The following is a 17,273-nucleotide window of genomic DNA, read 5'->3' on the forward strand; positions in this document are numbered from 1 at the left end:
TCCATGTATTCAACAATCGTTGAACAAAAATATTTGGAAAAAAATGTTAATTGTTGCTGATGTGTACTGTGTAGTCAAGCCTTTGATGCTCATCTATATTGAACACGTACACTATTTTTTCTTGTTCTTATTCCCTAACAATATAGTATAACAACTACTTACATAGGATTTACATTGTATTAGTTACTATAATTATAATCAAGTAGGTTATATGCAAATACTGCAGCACTTTGTACAAGGGACTTTTGGTATCCACAGGGGTCCTGGAACCAATCCCCAATGGATACCAAAGGACAACTGTACAAACTCAAGAGAACTGAAAACATATATCCACACAAAAACTTGTAGACAGATGTTCATAGCAGCATTATTCATACTACCCAAAAAGTAGAAACAACTCAAAACTCACAAATGTCCATCAACAGACAAATGGATAAACAAAATATGGTATATCCATATAATGGAACTATCATTCAGACACAAAAAGAAATGAAGTACTGATACATGCTACAATGTGAACAAGCCTCAAAAACATTGTGCTAAATGAAAGTAGCCAGTGACAAAAGGTCACATACTAAATGATTCTATTTATATGAAATATCCAGAATAGACAAATCTATAGAGAACAGTAAGTAGATTTGCAGTTGCCAGGGACTGGGCAAAGGAAATGGGAAGTTATTGCTAATGAGAACAGAGTTTCTTTTTTTTTCACAACAACCTTATGAGGTGAATATTATTATTACTATTATTCCCATTTTACGAAACCTAAGTCTTTAGGAGGTTAATGTAACTGGCCCAAAATCCCAAAGCTTCAAATGAAGGAGCCACAATTCAAACCCAAGCCTGCCAGGCCAGCGAACTAGTGTTCTCCGCTTGACTGTCCTCCTGACCCTTCCATTTTCCTACAAAGCATGCTACCCGCCAATCCTCACTTCCTCCTCCACCTTCAGGGATAATAAAAACTTCATCATTCATCAATAAGATCCAGGTTGTGCCCTTGAGAAGCTCAGAGTCTGGTAAAGCACACATAAATAAATCATTTCAAGACAATGTGAAAAATAGAAATATAGAGACAAGACTGGTTTCTGCTTGGGGAGTAAGGAAATATTTCATTAGTTTTCTATACACTTGGAGTCGTCCTTGACTCTGCTCTTCCTCTTGCATATCATTTCTAATGCATTAGCAAACCTTCATGGTTCTTCCTTTAGAACAGTCCCAAGATCTGACCTCTTGTCATCACCTCCACTGCCACTGCTCTGGTCAAAGCCCCGATCCTCTCTTGGCTAGATTATTATAGTAGTTTCTCAACAGACCTTCCTGCCTTTGCCTCGGTCTATTTTCCACGCAGCAGTCAGAGTAATCTTTTAAAAAATAAGTCATATAATATCACTCCTCTGCTCAGAATGATTTCCAAAGACTTCTCATTTCTCTTAGAATAAAATAAAACATTCTTACCATGGCTAATAGGTCTGAGATGCTCTGCCTGCCCTCTACCCGCTCTTCCTTTTCTGATCTCATTTTCTTCTACTTTGTCCCATCTCCCTTTGCTACAGCCATAGTAGTTCCCCTGCTATTCCTTGAGTATCCCAAGCCCACTTCAGCCTCAGGGCCTCGGCACTTGCTATCCTTTCTACTAAGAATACTTTTATCCCAGGCATTCACATGTTGTTTTCTTTAGATGTTGGCTTAGACACCGTCTTGTCAATGGGGGTCTTCTCTGACCATGCTATATAAAATGCTACTCACCCCATCAGCCCCATTCCTTTATCTCCCTGCTCTATTTACTTTTCTTCATAGTACATACCTTCTGACATTATACAGTTATTTGTTTATGATCTGTCTCCTCTACCAGAATACAAACTACATGAGGGCAGAGACTTTATCACTTCTGTTCTCTGCTGTATCCCTTGCAGTGGAGCAGGTGCTCAAAAAGCATTTCTTAACTGAATGAATGAATGAATGAATGAATGCTTCCTATTTTGAGTGTGAATATAAAGATATTCATATAGTACTATTCCCTGAGCTCCAAGCACCAAAGAAATGACACATATCCTTACAACATTTTGTGAATTAGGAACGTTTCAATAGTATCATTGGGAAAAATAATTTAAATTACCCTGATAGTGCTTTAAAATACCTCATGAGAAATAGTCAAAATCCTTTCAAACAGGTGCAAGAGCAAATGTGAAGTCAATACTGACGGTACCTCCACACCAACTGTGAAAATACTGAAATAATTCTGTACCCCAGTCAGTAAAGAGCTGCTCTTCCTGAGACTCCATCCCCCCAAACACCACCACTTCAAGTATTGCACCAGCGATCAGAGACACAGCCCACCACAGAGGGCACCCCCAGGAACCTGCTCCAAAGCTGGATAGCACAGATACCTAAAGGCAATTAACTATTTAATATCACCACTGAAGGCAGTAGCAATCAATGGGTTAAAGAAAAGAACCTGAAGATGGGGCTATTGAAAGCTACCAGATACACATGTCCCTTTAAAATAGCGTTTTTGGTTTCTTCAGATAAATACCCAGAAGTAGGATTACTGGGTCCTTCTTTGTCTCTTTTTATAGACTTTGTTTTAAAGTCTATTTTGTCTGGTATAAGTATTGTTACCTCAGCTTTTTGTTTGTTTCCATTTTCATGAAATAACTATTTCTATCCTTTTACTTTCAGTCTGTATGTGTCTTTCGATCTGAAGTGAGTCTCTTGTAGGCATCTAATGTTCATTGCAGCATTATTTACAATAGCCAAGATACAGAGGCAACATGGGTGTCCATCGATGGATGAATAGATAAAGAAGAGGTGGTACATATATACAATGGAATATCACTCTACCATAAAAAAAAAAAGAATGAAATCTTTCCATCTGCAACAACATGGATGGACCTAGAGGGTTTTCTGCTGAGTGGAATAAGACAGACAAAGACAAATACCATACAATTTCACTTACTTGTGGAATCTAAAGAACAAAATAAACAAACAAAAACAGAAACAAACTCATAGATATAGAGAACATTTTGATGGTCGCCAGGGAAAATGGGTGAAAAAGAAGAGAATAAGAACTACAAATTGGTAGTTACAAAATAGTCATGGGGATATAAAGTACAGCATAAGGAATATAATCAATAATATTGTAATAACTGTGTATGGTGTCAGATGGATACTAGATTTACTGGGATGATCACTTCACTAGTTATATAAATGTTGAATCACCATTTTGTACACCTGAAACTAATATAATATTGTATGTTAACTGTAATTGAAAAATAAAAAATTATTTTAAAAAAGAAAGCTACAGGAAAACAAACAAATAAAAAGCATCTCGTCTTATCAGCTCACTCCAGTGAGCAATCCTTCTTGTTGCTGATGACAGTGTAAATGTTCCTCTGTATAAATTAGATGTCATTTTTTCCAACAGGAATAAAAAAACTCATTATCACCAGACGCACATACCAGTTACTAGCAGAGCAGGGGTTGTAAGGATTTACATATTTATCTATGAGTCACTTTCTCTTTGCACATTACTGTTGGTGTGTTTTCCGGAGTTTCCAGAACAAAAGAAGCCTGCTGGGAATTATTCTGAGGTCAATCCCTCAACAATAGTCGATAAGCAGAAAGCAAAAGAACTTATCTTTCCTGTTAGGTGGCCTTTTCCTTATTCCATCCTCTTCGCCACATTTAATAACAACGAGTTGGGGTTTATATTTGTACTTTAACATCACAGTTAATCAAATGAATCACACAAGATAAATATTTACCATTCTGAGAAGAGAGATCTCATTTTATAAGCTTACAAATGATGCTGGAACCTTCCAGAGACATTCTGATTTAACTCCGTGGTCTGCTTTGAAAATACAGAGGTTCTTCTAAATTCATATTTCACAACAGAATTTGTATTATTACAGCCACAGTTTAAATGCAGAAAACTTACAATTACTTGAGAAATAACAATAATAATCATAATAATCATAATGTCAGAACATGCTTTGAAAAAAGTCTGGAGAAAAATACATCAACTGTTAATAGCAGTTCTCTGGAAGGGAGAGATAAGAGTGGACTTTCTCTTACAATATGATTTATTGCTGTATGTTATTTTTATTCTAAGGGAAAGAAGCAATAAAGAGTTTTTAAAGTAGGAAAATTTTGAGACATTGAAAGATGTCAGCAAGAGACAAAATCTCCCCTTCTTCAAATATCCCAATGTCTTTGAAGCCTGCAAATCAATAACAAAAATATCTTTGAGAACCTTTGACCTTTTTCTCCAGGATGAAAGAGAAGTTAATAAGGCATTGACCTGAAACAGTTATTGTCATGTGTACATACGGAACTGGCCAGAGCACCAGCCAGGATCTTTTGAGTTCAGTGACATAGTCTCTATAGCACGACAAGTCCTGTTTCTATCATTCACACCTAGAAGGGGGAAGGGATTTCTAAAAGCCTTAGATTTAGCATTTTTTTTTTTTTAATGAAAGCAAGAAAGATCTAATAGTAACTTACAAAAAAGTAACAAAAAAGAAAAGTATCCCATTTTGTTAAATTTTTATCTTGGAGTGTTGCATCAAAACAAGAAAAGAAAGTCCACTGACATAATTGCCAACATTCATTGAGCTCTTCCCACATGCAAGACACCTCATTTAATCTTCACAGCAGACACATGAAGTAATATACTAGTAGTCTACTTATTTTACCCATGAGAATGCTGAGGCTCAGGGAGGTTGATCAAGGTCAAAGCTCACATGTGGGAGCTAGGAGCAATCCAGACAGACAAGCCTTTGTTCATATTTACTACTCCATTATACTAACATATCAGTAATTTCAATGGCAATAGTTGAGACTACATTTAGTGGACCAAAAAAGTATATATAAGTATAATTTCTTCTACCTGCTGTTGCTCTACAGGCTAGCTTTTCGCCTCAACAAAATATATTTTGAAATCTGCCCGATGTACTCAGAATTTCTGTCAATTTAAAAACAGCATCTGGGTGAATTTTTGTTTAACATCTTAAACTATTTTTTATCAGTAGCCTTAATCCTTCTCCAAGTGTGTAAAGCACCACTTACATTTTCAGAAAGTCTTATTAATCCAAATTGAGTAAACAGATGCTTGAACAGATTTAAAAACAATTTCTACCAAAGGTTGAATCGTCTATCACTGCAGGTCTGACAAGGGAAGATACTGATGTCTGTGTACCTTTTCATTTTAAACAATATTTACACGGTTCAGGGTGTCTCTAAACAAGGAGCTTGGTAGCCTGTACATAAAAACTCCCATCACTACGGCGACAAGAAATGGCAATGATTGCACAGTGATTCACTGTGTATCCCAAAGAGAAACTGTTTGCCATGACAGAGAAACAACTCAAAGCCACACTTCACTGAAAAATAACTCAGTTAAAGAATAACCTGGAGGTGGTAGTTGTTTTTAACCGTTTATCAAATTTTTTATACTTTTCTGTTAGGTCATCTATCTTAATATTAACTTGAGTTCAGAGAACTAATTACTATGTCTCCTAAAGAAATGTTCATAAATTCATTTATTCACTCATTCAAGAAATCATTTGCACAAAGTAGGAGTCCTCCATGGTAAGTGCTATGCTAGGTGAGGGGCATACTGCTGTGAACAAGATAAGCAAGAGATCTGCCTCACTGATTTCCAGTATGACTAATAAGGAAACAGGCAACAAGGAGATGGTCTGATAGTTTGCCGCCTGACATACAGGCTGCTCTGGGTAGCGGGGGCACACATGACTTCCTGAAGGAAGTGACAGCTAAGCGGGGACCTGACAGAGGAGCATGACCTAGCCAGTCAAAGCAGGACAGGGAGGCGTGCAGGCCTCAAGGGTGTCCCAGGCAGAGGAAGCAACAGGCATTAAGATCTGTAGAAACCAAGGCACCTTATGGAACTAAGGTAGTTCTGAGTGGTTAAAACATGGAGTTGTAACTGTGGCAGAGGAGAGAAAATGAAAATGGAGAGATAAGGAGAGGCACAGTATGAGGGTGTTTGTACCTAAAGGTTCACCAATGACAAAGAATGAACTCTTGCTACACGTACAACATAGGTGAATATCACAAACATAATGTAAAGCAAAAGGAGTCACACACAAAAGAGTACATATTGTATGATTACATGAAATTCAAAGCCAGGCAAAACTAATCAATGGCCATAGAGATGCAAAAATGGGAGAGAGTGCTGACTTTGAACAAGATACGAAAAGGGACTTCTGGAGCGCTGGGAATGTTCTACGCCTTTATCCGGGCGGTGGTTAAACTGGTTATGCATAGACAAAAATGTATCAAGTTTATACTTATGACTCAACTTGTTGCTTTAAACAAGTTATGCATTAATAAAAAGGGGAAAATCAATCAAGCAAAAGTAATAGGTAAATATCTAACCAAAACAATGACTTCATATATTGGAAAGTTCTTTGTTTATACCAATCAAAGGGATCAATAATTTCTTTTAAAAAGTTAATAATGAGCTATAAGATAAGTGAAAACTTTTTTAATGAAAGAAGAGTTTCGGTTTTTTCATTTGTGCACTGTGGAGTTATAGATAGGTCTTAATCATAATATTTTTCTTATAGAAAAATCACATATATATGTCCATAGCATACGTATACCTATAGTATAAACATATAGTAAACAAAATTATCAAATTTAAGATAGTATTACCTACCATGAGGATAAATTCAGGGTAGGAATACACAAGAGGCTTCAGCTGCATTGGTGAAGTTTTAAGCTGGGTGGTACATACATGGAATTTGTTATAGTATTCTTTATATCTTTTTGTACATATTAAATCTTTTATTTTTTCCATAATTAAAAAAGCAAGATAACTATCTGCAGTGTGAAACAATTAAAAGAGTGCTGTAGGGATCCAGGCATGAAATGATGGTATCTAACCTACTGTGGTGGCTGTGAGGATGAAGGGAAGAGGACCTACAGGAGAGAGATATGGAAGGTAAATCACCAGCATCTGGTAATCAACCAGATGTAGACATGAGGGAGTGGAAGGAGGCAAGGTTTTTGCCTGGCCAACCGAATGGACAATGGTGCCATTCATTGAGATAGAGAAACATCGAAAAATGAGAGAGATTTTAGAGAGGGTGAGAGGAGAATAATGAGTTAGTCCACTTTCTGACAGGCTGACTTTGAAAGGCCTCCAAATAGAGATTTCCAAGAAGCAGTCAAAACTACAGTCTGAAGATGAGAAATGAGAACTGAGTTAAGGATAGATTTGAGAACCATCAACAGAGAGCTAATGATTGAAGCCGCAGACCTGGACAAGACCCCAGAGAGAAAGTGGAGAGTAAGCCCAGAAGAGAGTTTGGGAAAGAACCTTAGGGCAGCAGAGAAGGAGTCACAAAGGAGACAGAGCAGATTAGGAGGCTGGAGGAAAAGCATGAGTACATAACCTGATAACTAAAAGAAAAAAGTGTTTAAAGAAGGAGTGCATGGTCAGGGAAGATATAAAAGCGACCATTAACTTCAGCAGCCAGGAAGTCCTTGAGGACTATTATGAGAGCAGTTTCCAGGAGAGGTGAAGGGGAAGTCAGACTGGGATAAATCAAAAACTGAGTGTAAGGGATGTAAAGACATCAACTGTGGACCTCTTTTTCAGGAAGTTTGGCTCTCAAGTGGACAGAAATAGGAGAGAAGCAGGAGGGAGACAGGTTAAGGAAGGATTATTGGTTTGTATTTTTTCAGGCTGAGATATACATAAGCATTTATGTCTAAATTTACTACAACAGAATTTAAATTATGATCAAGAAAAAACAAAAGTATGAATATATTACAATATATATGGACATTTATCATATAATGGCATACATACTGAATCACATATGGACTTATTCAGGTCCCCAAAATGAAGAAAACACAGCAAAGTTCTCATCAAGATAACCACCTGGTAACAAACATATTTAAGTCATGCTAACACTCCAGGACTAGTGAAATAAATCATAAACTGGACAAATTTCAAACCATGAAGAAGCACATTATAGTAGAAAGAAAAATGGATATTAAATGACCACTATTAGACCACTACAAGTTTCCTTCCTCTCCTACCATCTAATAGTGTGAAAAAATTATTTGGCATTGAATGAAAGAATAAGTTTGAGCATAACAGATAAAAGAAAATTAAGTTACTATTCAATGGTTTTTAGTTCTACATGCTATCCATTTTCATGAGAAACAGCTGTTAAATACCTACCAGCTTTGGAGTTTTCTGGATGTTTGTCAGGATGACATTCTAGGGCTCTGACCTTAAATTCTGCCAGTATTTGTTCAACCTAAAACAGAAATCAATGTTTAGAAAAATCTAAATGGCATGAAGGAAGAAGTTGGACATCAGTCCTTCCCAAAACAGCCATGACCAACTCAACTTTTCACTTTGATCCTTATATTTGTATTTTGACTTTTTACTCTAAGAAACAATTTCCTCGGTAACAAAATTCAGAAAGTATCCAGTAAAAGTTTCTATTCAAATAGTGGTCTGTGATGACAATTTAACTTGTTACTGCTTAACCAACATTCATTATTCATTAACTTGCTTAACCAACATTCATTATTCAGGGAATAATGAATTCTCAAGCAGCTCAGCTCAATATTGTCATAAGACCCATGGCAGAAGAAACATATTTTTACCAGTTCCATGTCATCCTTAATCAATTCTCATTAAAAAATTCTTCGCTTTTACAATCAAAGTCAGGCTGTATTAGACATGCCTGTGTAAAAAAACCTAGACTAATAATTCTATTCTTTTCCTTGTTAAGCATCTACTGAGAATCCCTTGGAATAATAGGAAGAGACAGACTTCCTGTTAAGAACTGTAATTAATTGTGTTTCCTCTTCCTAGTACTCCCTATAACCATCAGTCACCATAGCCTGTTTATATAACAAAGAAAATTGAGAATAACTTGCTTTTTTATTTTAAAATATTAAATATTCTAAAGATTCTAGTAGTAAGCATTTTTAGTTAACAAGTAATTTTTGAATACTCACAATCTCTCTTTGAAAACAATTTCTATCAATACAGAATAAAAAGTAAAATCCCCTTTACCCTCTTTCCCCAAGATAACAGGTTATATCCTTCAAGGCATTTTTCACACATTTATATGCATATTTACATATATATCTTGGAAGATTTTAATAACATAAATGGATAAAATTATGACTATCTATCAGAGGTAGAAATTTGGGGGGGGATTGTTGTTGTTTTATTTTTTAATTTTTAATATTTCCTAGGAAACATTCTAGTATTAGGAAACATTCCATTAGGAAACATTCTGATATTAGCACATGGAAGCAAATATGTCAAAATGGTTAATTCCCAGTACTGCTAATGTGTGTGATTGTTAATTTCTTCTTTATATTTTTTGTATTTTGCTAGTTTCATATTTTAAAAATTAAGAATAGTCCATACTTATCTTTCGGTACTTTTCATAGCTTTACTGTCACAAAGTTTATCACAAACCTCCTACACAAGGCTGTTTCTGGGTAAACTAACTCGTAAAGTGGGTTAATTTGTCTTGAACACATTCTGCTTATCTCCTAGCATCCCCATCCTCATGTTCCCATTACCAAGTGCAACCCAAGGGCAGGTGAGGCCCACTATGTCAAGGTCCACTGCCTTCTTTATTCAATGTTCAGTGATCTGGAGAACACCCTATCCTGTTGGCCAGTAAACAAACAAAAACGTTCAACTTTGCTTGTTATCAAACAAATTTTAACATCCAAGAGGTGATAACTACCAGTGTTATTCAAATTACAAAGAACTGAATATTCTCATGTTCTAACTGGGTGAGGATGTATATAGATGCAAATTTTCTGGAAAGCAATTGGTATACATATATTTTTTTCACACCTTTAACAATTTCAATTCTAGAAATTTGTCTAAGGAGATAAGGATTTAGTTATAAAAAGGTTCAATGAGTAGAAGGCTATGAATTTTAAACAAAAACCTTTGTGTCCAGTATTAGGATGCCTGTTAAAATTAATCGTAATACAGCTATAGGCTGAGATATTTTACAGTCATTAAAAAATCATTTTGTAGCAGAAGATTTTCAATAATCTGAGAAAATTTGTATAATGTATTTCTATGAGAAAAGGTAACTTACAAAGCATCTTGTGCAGTATAAATTCATGTTTTACCTCAAAAGGGATATGTATATACATATACATATACATGTATATGTATATCCGTACATATATATCTATAACAATGATAATAATAATAATAGCTAAGATTTATGGAGACTTACTATGTGCCAGTCACTATTCTAAGCACTTTACATACAGTGTCTCATTTAATTCTCACAACAACTCTATGAGTTGGGTACTGTTATTATTACAATTTCGCAAATTAGGAAGTCAGACATAGAAAAGTTATCTTCCCAAGGTCAAACAGCTAGTAAATGAGAATCAGGATTTGAACTCAGGCAGTCTGACTCCAAAAATGTATAAATATATACACACATGTGCATGTACTTATATACGTAACACATAGATATAGCATACATATACGCACACATAATTGGCATGCATACATCATAGTCCTAAATGTTAAGCATTTAAGTTAACATTTTTCTTTGTGCTCTCTTCATACTCCACATTTAAAAGTTAAAAACATATCTTTTCCTATCCTATTAGCACAATATTTTGATCTGTGCCAAGAAATACTACAGTGTGTAATAGAGACTAATCTGATCCCCACTTGGATGGATCTTGTCCAGTTTTCCCTGGCCACACAAATGCCTTCTGTCTCTTTCTCCATACATCTAACTTTTGATCAAGTGAGATCATTTCAAGCCCCATCTATTCTCTGAAGTTTTCTCAGATATTCTTTCTTTAATTCCTGTTGCACTTATAGACAGTACCACATAGCACAGTATTTATTTGTTCTCAGATTGTTTTCTGTGTATTAGCTTTGGTTCCTCACCTAGATGCTAAGTTCTTTAAACACTTGCGCCATGTCTCATTTTTTTGTTTTGTTTTGTTCCCGCCCCCACCCCCATCACTTCTAGTACTGGCCCAATGCCAAATGTTAAATAAATACTTGATTACAGACTGACAGATGTTCTTCAAATAACATGACTGTAGTATAATCGGAGCTTTCTGAAAATTGTGATTTATTCATTAAAAGAATGAACTGATTCTAGTGAAGAAAATTTACATACTGCAAAATATGCTGCAGAAAAGAGAAAACTCGTTTTAATAAATGGGTTAATAAGTATCCATTATTTCAATTCACTTAGTTTGAAATTGGATTTTTCATACAAACTTCCAGATATTAATAATATCCCTGAAATAAATTCCATGAGAGATCATCCTACATCAATCTAATCGAATGATAATTAATTAAAACATGAGCTAAAGAAACAATTTGAGCCACAAAATATATAATGGTAGTATTGGGTTATAATCCATAAAATACATGATCTATTAATCCATAGTAACAAAAATAGTTGAATAAATAAATAAATATGAAAGAAAAGATAGTTTTTCTTTACAGAAAATTCCAAGTAATAAAGGTAAAATGAATGAGGAAAATAGAAAGTCACCATCAGGCAAACACATAGTAGTAACTGTAACAGGCAAGACCCACCAAAGGATGCTAAAATCAATGGGTGTAATTTTGAGGAGAAACACTAGAGTCTCAAAGAATCTTCACCAAGATACTTGTTAATTACAAAAGGGGACATAATTAACCCTATTGTGGAAAAACCTGGCAGAAAAAAACTGACAGACCCCACCTTAACCAAGTGATCAAGGTCAATAAGATATATCATCAACATCATGTACCCCTGACGTTGAGAAAGGTACTACACTACTTCTGCAGTGTTCTTTCCAAAAACATACAACTTCAGTCTAATCATGAGAAAACATCAGACAAACCAAAATTAAAGGACATTCTACAGAATAACTGAACATTTCTCTTCAAAGTGTCCAGGTCATGAAAGACAAAGAAGGTATAAGAAATTGTCATTTTGGAGGTAACCAAGGAAACAGGATAACTAAGGATCCCAGCTTAGATCTTGGAAGAGAAAAAGGACATTCATGGGAAAATTGATGAAATTAGAATGAGACCTATGCTTTAAATAAAGTGTCGACTAACTCTGGCCCACAGGCTAAATCTGGCCCCACCACCTGTTTTATTTAAATAAAGTTTTATTGGAAGACAGTGATGGTCATTCATTTACATATTTCTATGACTACTTTCCAGCAATGTAATAGCTGAGTAGTTGTGACAGAGACTGTAAGTCCTGCAAAGTCTAAAATATTTACTATGTCAGGGCCAGCACCAGGGTGAGACAAGCCGGACACCTAGATTGAAGGAGGTACTCTCTCTCTCACTCTCAAGTTTCTGCACTTGAGCAACCAAGGCATAGGGAAGCTAAATAATTTTCCCAAGGTCATAAAGCTAGCAAATGGTAAAATTTAAACCCAGGTGGTTTGAAGTCAATAAGAAAAAGAACCAGCAGGGGAAAAAAAAAAGGGTTTTCCTTTATCAAGTTTAGGGTCAATAGTCGAGTCCATGAAATCTTGAAATCAGAAAGTCCTCTTATCATTACTATTGAAATGGTGACTGAATATTTAAAAATCAAGTAAGATCCACACCAGAGAGGATGCCTTATACCACCAGAGTATGATGTCTGCATCAGTAAGGACTTTAGAAAACGTTATAGCATGTGTCTTTCATGTAAAATCTAATATAGGGAGAAAGAGCTGATTGACTTGGAATCAAGCTTCAGTAAATGTTTCTGAAATGAGGAGGTATATTGTTTTCTACTCAACAGCATGCAAATCCTCCTTTAGTTTATATGTGTCATTTAATTAATTTCTAACATAACCTTCAAAATTTTAAGAACTATATACTAAAGCAAAAGAATGATACGTGTGTCTCAACTCAATTGTTACAAGCGGGATCAAGATATCAGGTTGCTTTGAAGTTATAACTGCCAAATGGTTTTGGAATATGAACATTTCTATTCAATTTTTTAGAGCATCAAATCAAAGAACATTTGAAGTAAAGGAAATCCATTCAATAAAAATCAAGTAAAGAAATGTCACACTAAATACTCAAAAATGGAATAAAATATTTTTAAACAGGAAGGATACATATAAAGAGAATTAACAAAATTGTGACAGGTCATTTCATTTTTCGTAAACAGTTATCTACATGTGCTGTGCCAGTGACAGAATCAGTAAAATACATCCAGAGGAGGAATGTCAAGATAATGCTTTTATTCGCCTTTTAATATATGCCACAGTACATACGGAGAAGTATGACTGTATCTGGTAAACATGAAATGAAACTGTTATAAACATTATAAATAAACAATGGGATCATTTTTTTTAAAGTCTACTCAAAATTAATCCTTCTCTTTTGTAGGCTGAAAAGACAATAACAGAACTATGAGAGAATGACTAAACAGTCAAGAGATTTAATATGGGGATATAATGCTTACCTTATAACTTAGCATGATAATATTTTTTAATTCAAATTATGAAGTTTATCAAGTTAAATTATGTTCCTTTGATTTTAAATAGTTCCTTCAAAAATTTTTGGCAATAGTATAATCTAAAGTATGAACAACACTTATAGTAAAAATGGTAATAAGCTTTCTCCATTGTTATAAGCAAAATCACCACCAAAGTAAACAAAAGTAACATATTATCTTACAGGACAACTATGTACCTAAAAGAGCATTATAACCTGGTGTGTGTGTGTGTGTGTGTGTGTGTCTGTGTGTGTGTGTGTGTGTCTGTGTGTGTTTTTAACTACAAGGTACCTGAATTAACTTCCTCAAAGTGATGAAGATAGAGATTTTAATCCTTTGTGTCCAAAATCACATTCTATTCTCCAAAGTACATTTTATTGCTAAATTCCAGCCATGTAAAAAAATAAATAAATAGAAAAAATATTTTGCTTTAAAAAATTTTAATATTAATAGCTATATTTTAGTAATAAAATAGATATTTTAAATATACATTTATAAAATATAAAATAATATGAATATATTTAATAATATAATTGAAATATACTTCATAGTCATCTCAACAGTATTTAAAATATTGAAAAACTGGTAAATAAATGAAATATTTAACAAGAGAATAATCAACTGTAGTGAAACAATAAAATGAAATATGATGTAATCATTAAAATATGTATTAAGAGTGTTTAATCACATAAAAAAATTCTTGTTATAATGTTAGTAGGTAAAAAGCAAGAATCCACAAATATATAATATCCTTTTTTGTCTTCGAAAAACAGGTATAGGAAAAAGACTGGAGATTAATATACCAAACATTAATAGTGTTACCTTTGGGAGGTAGAACTCTAAGTAAGTTTTTCATAATCTAGAAACTTTACAACCCTTACAATTGTCTATGGGGACCTTTAAAAACATTATTCCATTTTAAATCAAGTGAACACTACAGACCTTTCACATGCTTTATGTCAGAAGCCACTCTTTTAAGAAGTAATTTCTCTCACATAATTTGAAATATTAACATAAAGGATGTTTCTTCGTTTATATAAACATAAAAGCACATATTTTAATAAAACATTTAAAAATGACTAATTACTAGAAAATTACATTTCATCTCAATTAGAGTGTAAATTACCATAGTAAAGATATAGCTTACGTATACTACTGAAACACAGCCAACAGCAATTACAACAAAATTTCAAATATGTATTTTAAGTATACTTGAAATACAGTCTATGGTCATGTGCCAGAATACACGTATTCAATCAGTAGCGTCCATAAAATTGCAAAAGGACACTATTCAAGTTAAGACTCAACACACATTTAAAACCTTTACTTTCTCTGAACCAAAAGTGCTTTAAAATAGTACAAGATTAAAGTTTTTAGGCAATGTGACTAAAAGTGTAAAGTTAAAACCTTTAATAAAACTTGAAATACCGTTATGAAAAAACAGCATTATCTACTGTCTTACCGAAGCCAGTTCATCACATCCCAGTAACATGTAGTAATCTTCCGTATCCTCCAATCTGTAATTCAGTATTGCGTCCATTTAGATCACTAAATCAGCTCTTCTTCCCCCTGAAACAAGAGGCACAATGAGCTGCAAATTAACAGGGAAAGCCCTTTTAAATCTGGTTTACAGCAGCACATTCAAAACAGCGTTAACTGGATTTAAGGCTGGCCAGTCAAAACACAGATGTCATCATAGACCTTTGTATACTCTACCTTTCATTGGCTGTTTACAGAAGAGAAAAGAAGAGCCATGTACCTAACTGTTGCAGTGCTGCCTGGGACTTGTAGTTTGAGTTTAGGTAAGTGACGGAGATGAATCATTCATCTCACAGGTAAGCAAAGACTGTCTGTTTTTACATACTCCCAAAGTTAGCTATCTCTCCATTTCCTATATATATATATTTTTTTTTAAAAAAAATATATATATATATTTTATCTTTTTCCTTTTTTTTCAAACGATAGAAGAAAATGTGGACCAATATATTGAAATTTTAGGATTTGTTAGATACAAGCAGTGGGCGTTTTTCTAAGTGTCTAGAATATTTCAGAATTTTTTAAATAGTTTGAGTAGAAGAAATAAACTAAGAGCAAATATTCATTCATTTGATAATTTATTCATTCGACAAATATTTATTGAGGGCCTATTTTGTGCCCAGCACAACTATAGGAAAAGGTGTGGTAAACAAATCTCAGTTCTTAAGGAGCTTACTTTCTGATGGAGGGAGGCAGACGAGAAATATGCAAACAAGATCATTTTAAAATAGTGATTTGTGTTATAAAGGAAACAAAATAGGATAGTGAGAAGGATAACTGTCTGATGATAGGGGTGAATTCAGCGTGCCATTCTCCTGGACTGGCTCTCTCCAGATTCAGGAGTGTATCTGACCTAGAGGGGTTGCTGAGAGTGAGTCTGTGTTTCAGCTCACTGTGGCCCAAGAAAATTCAGGTCAGGTCTAAGATTTAGAGAAGGTGAGTGGTCAGTTATACAACACCTTATACAACAGCCTTAACCCTTTAAATGCCCCCCATAAATTATTACCTTGGAAAAAAATACATTTTCATTGAGCTCATCTATAGACATCTTTTTTAAGGTTTATTTCTGAAGAGAATAAAGTATTAAAGCACCATTTTTATTAATCTTTCATTATATATCCTCTCTTGCTAAAAGTTCTGTATGAAATTTTTAAATAAAGAAATTAATTTTATTTTAGAAATTTCACATCCCTTGAGATATTTGGAGGCCTACTTGGGTATCACAAAATCCTGACCAGAATAACTGACAAATGGCCTTAAAATGATGTGAAGTTCCGGCTATGTGAAACAGGATAATTATTTCTCAAAAAATTAAACATAGAATTACTATATGATGCAGCAATTCCATTTCTGGGTATATACCCAAAGGAACCGAAAGCAGGGACTTGAACAGGTATTTGTACACGCATGTTCGCAGCATCATTACTCACAATAGCCAAAAGGTAGAAGCAATCCAAGCATCCACTGACAGAGGAATAGATACAAAATGTGGTTTATACATACAATGGAATATTATTCAACCTTAAGAAGGAAGGAAATTCTGACACAGGCTACAACATGGATGAACCTTGAAGACACGCAAAAGGGCAAATTCTGTATGGTTCTACTTATATGAGATACCTAGGGGAGTCAAATTTAGAGACAGAAAGAAAAATGGAAGTTTCTAGGGACAGCAGGGGAGGGACGAATGGAAAATTATTGTTTAATGGGTATGAAGTTTCAATTTGGGAAAATGAAAAAAATTCTGTGGTGATGGTTGCACAACAATGCGAATGTGCCTAATGCCACTGAACCGTACACTTAAAATAGTTAAAATGGTAAAATTTATGTGATATATATCTTACCACAATTAAAATGAAAAGTGATGTGAAGTCTCTCAAACACCAGACAACCCTTACCAAAATAAAAATATTGTTCTGTTACTCTCCATCATGAGAACAGTAAGGAAAATGCTTTAATGTTGTTTTGAAGAACTAGAAAAGATGACTATGAAATGAAGTTTTGTAAACACTTGCTCATGTTTTATTAAATACAACTCGAAGTCTCTTTTTCCTGAACCACAATGTTCTCACATTCTGCGTTTTAAAGTTAGTAAAACTTTAACTCAACATCTACTGGCTACAGAAGAAACTGGTAATATCCTTTCTGAAATGGAAATCTGCATATCAGAAGTCAGAATTTTACATGATCTTTGTCTAAGCAATCCCATACCTAGGAACTTATCCAAAG

At 34.4% G+C, this 17,273-nt stretch overlaps 1 protein-coding gene across 2 annotated transcripts in view; it reads right to left on the reverse strand.

Annotated features, from left to right (window-relative positions):
- The window catches only part of DNAJC12 (DnaJ heat shock protein family (Hsp40) member C12), a 31,088-nt gene extending 15,901 nt beyond the window's left edge, over nt 1-15,187 (reverse strand). The window contains exons 1-2 of one of the 2 annotated variants that reach the window (XM_039871930.1): nt 14,971-15,187; nt 8,219-8,297 (exon numbers count right to left, since the gene is read on the reverse strand). In XM_039871930.1, coding sequence (XP_039727864.1) covers nt 8,219-8,297; nt 14,971-15,048 — 157 coding nt within the window. In that variant the 5' untranslated portion in view covers nt 15,049-15,187. The remainder of the gene's footprint in view (nt 1-8,218; nt 8,298-14,970) is intronic. The other variant, XM_039871931.1, reaches the window with a different exon arrangement.
- Between the last annotated feature and the right edge of the window lie 2,086 nt (nt 15,188-17,273).

This window comes from Pteropus medius, unplaced genomic scaffold (genome assembly GCF_902729225.1).
Source record: "Pteropus medius unplaced genomic scaffold, Ma_sr-lr_union100, whole genome shotgun sequence".
NCBI classification, from domain to species: Eukaryota; Metazoa; Chordata; class Mammalia; order Chiroptera; family Pteropodidae; genus Pteropus; species Pteropus medius.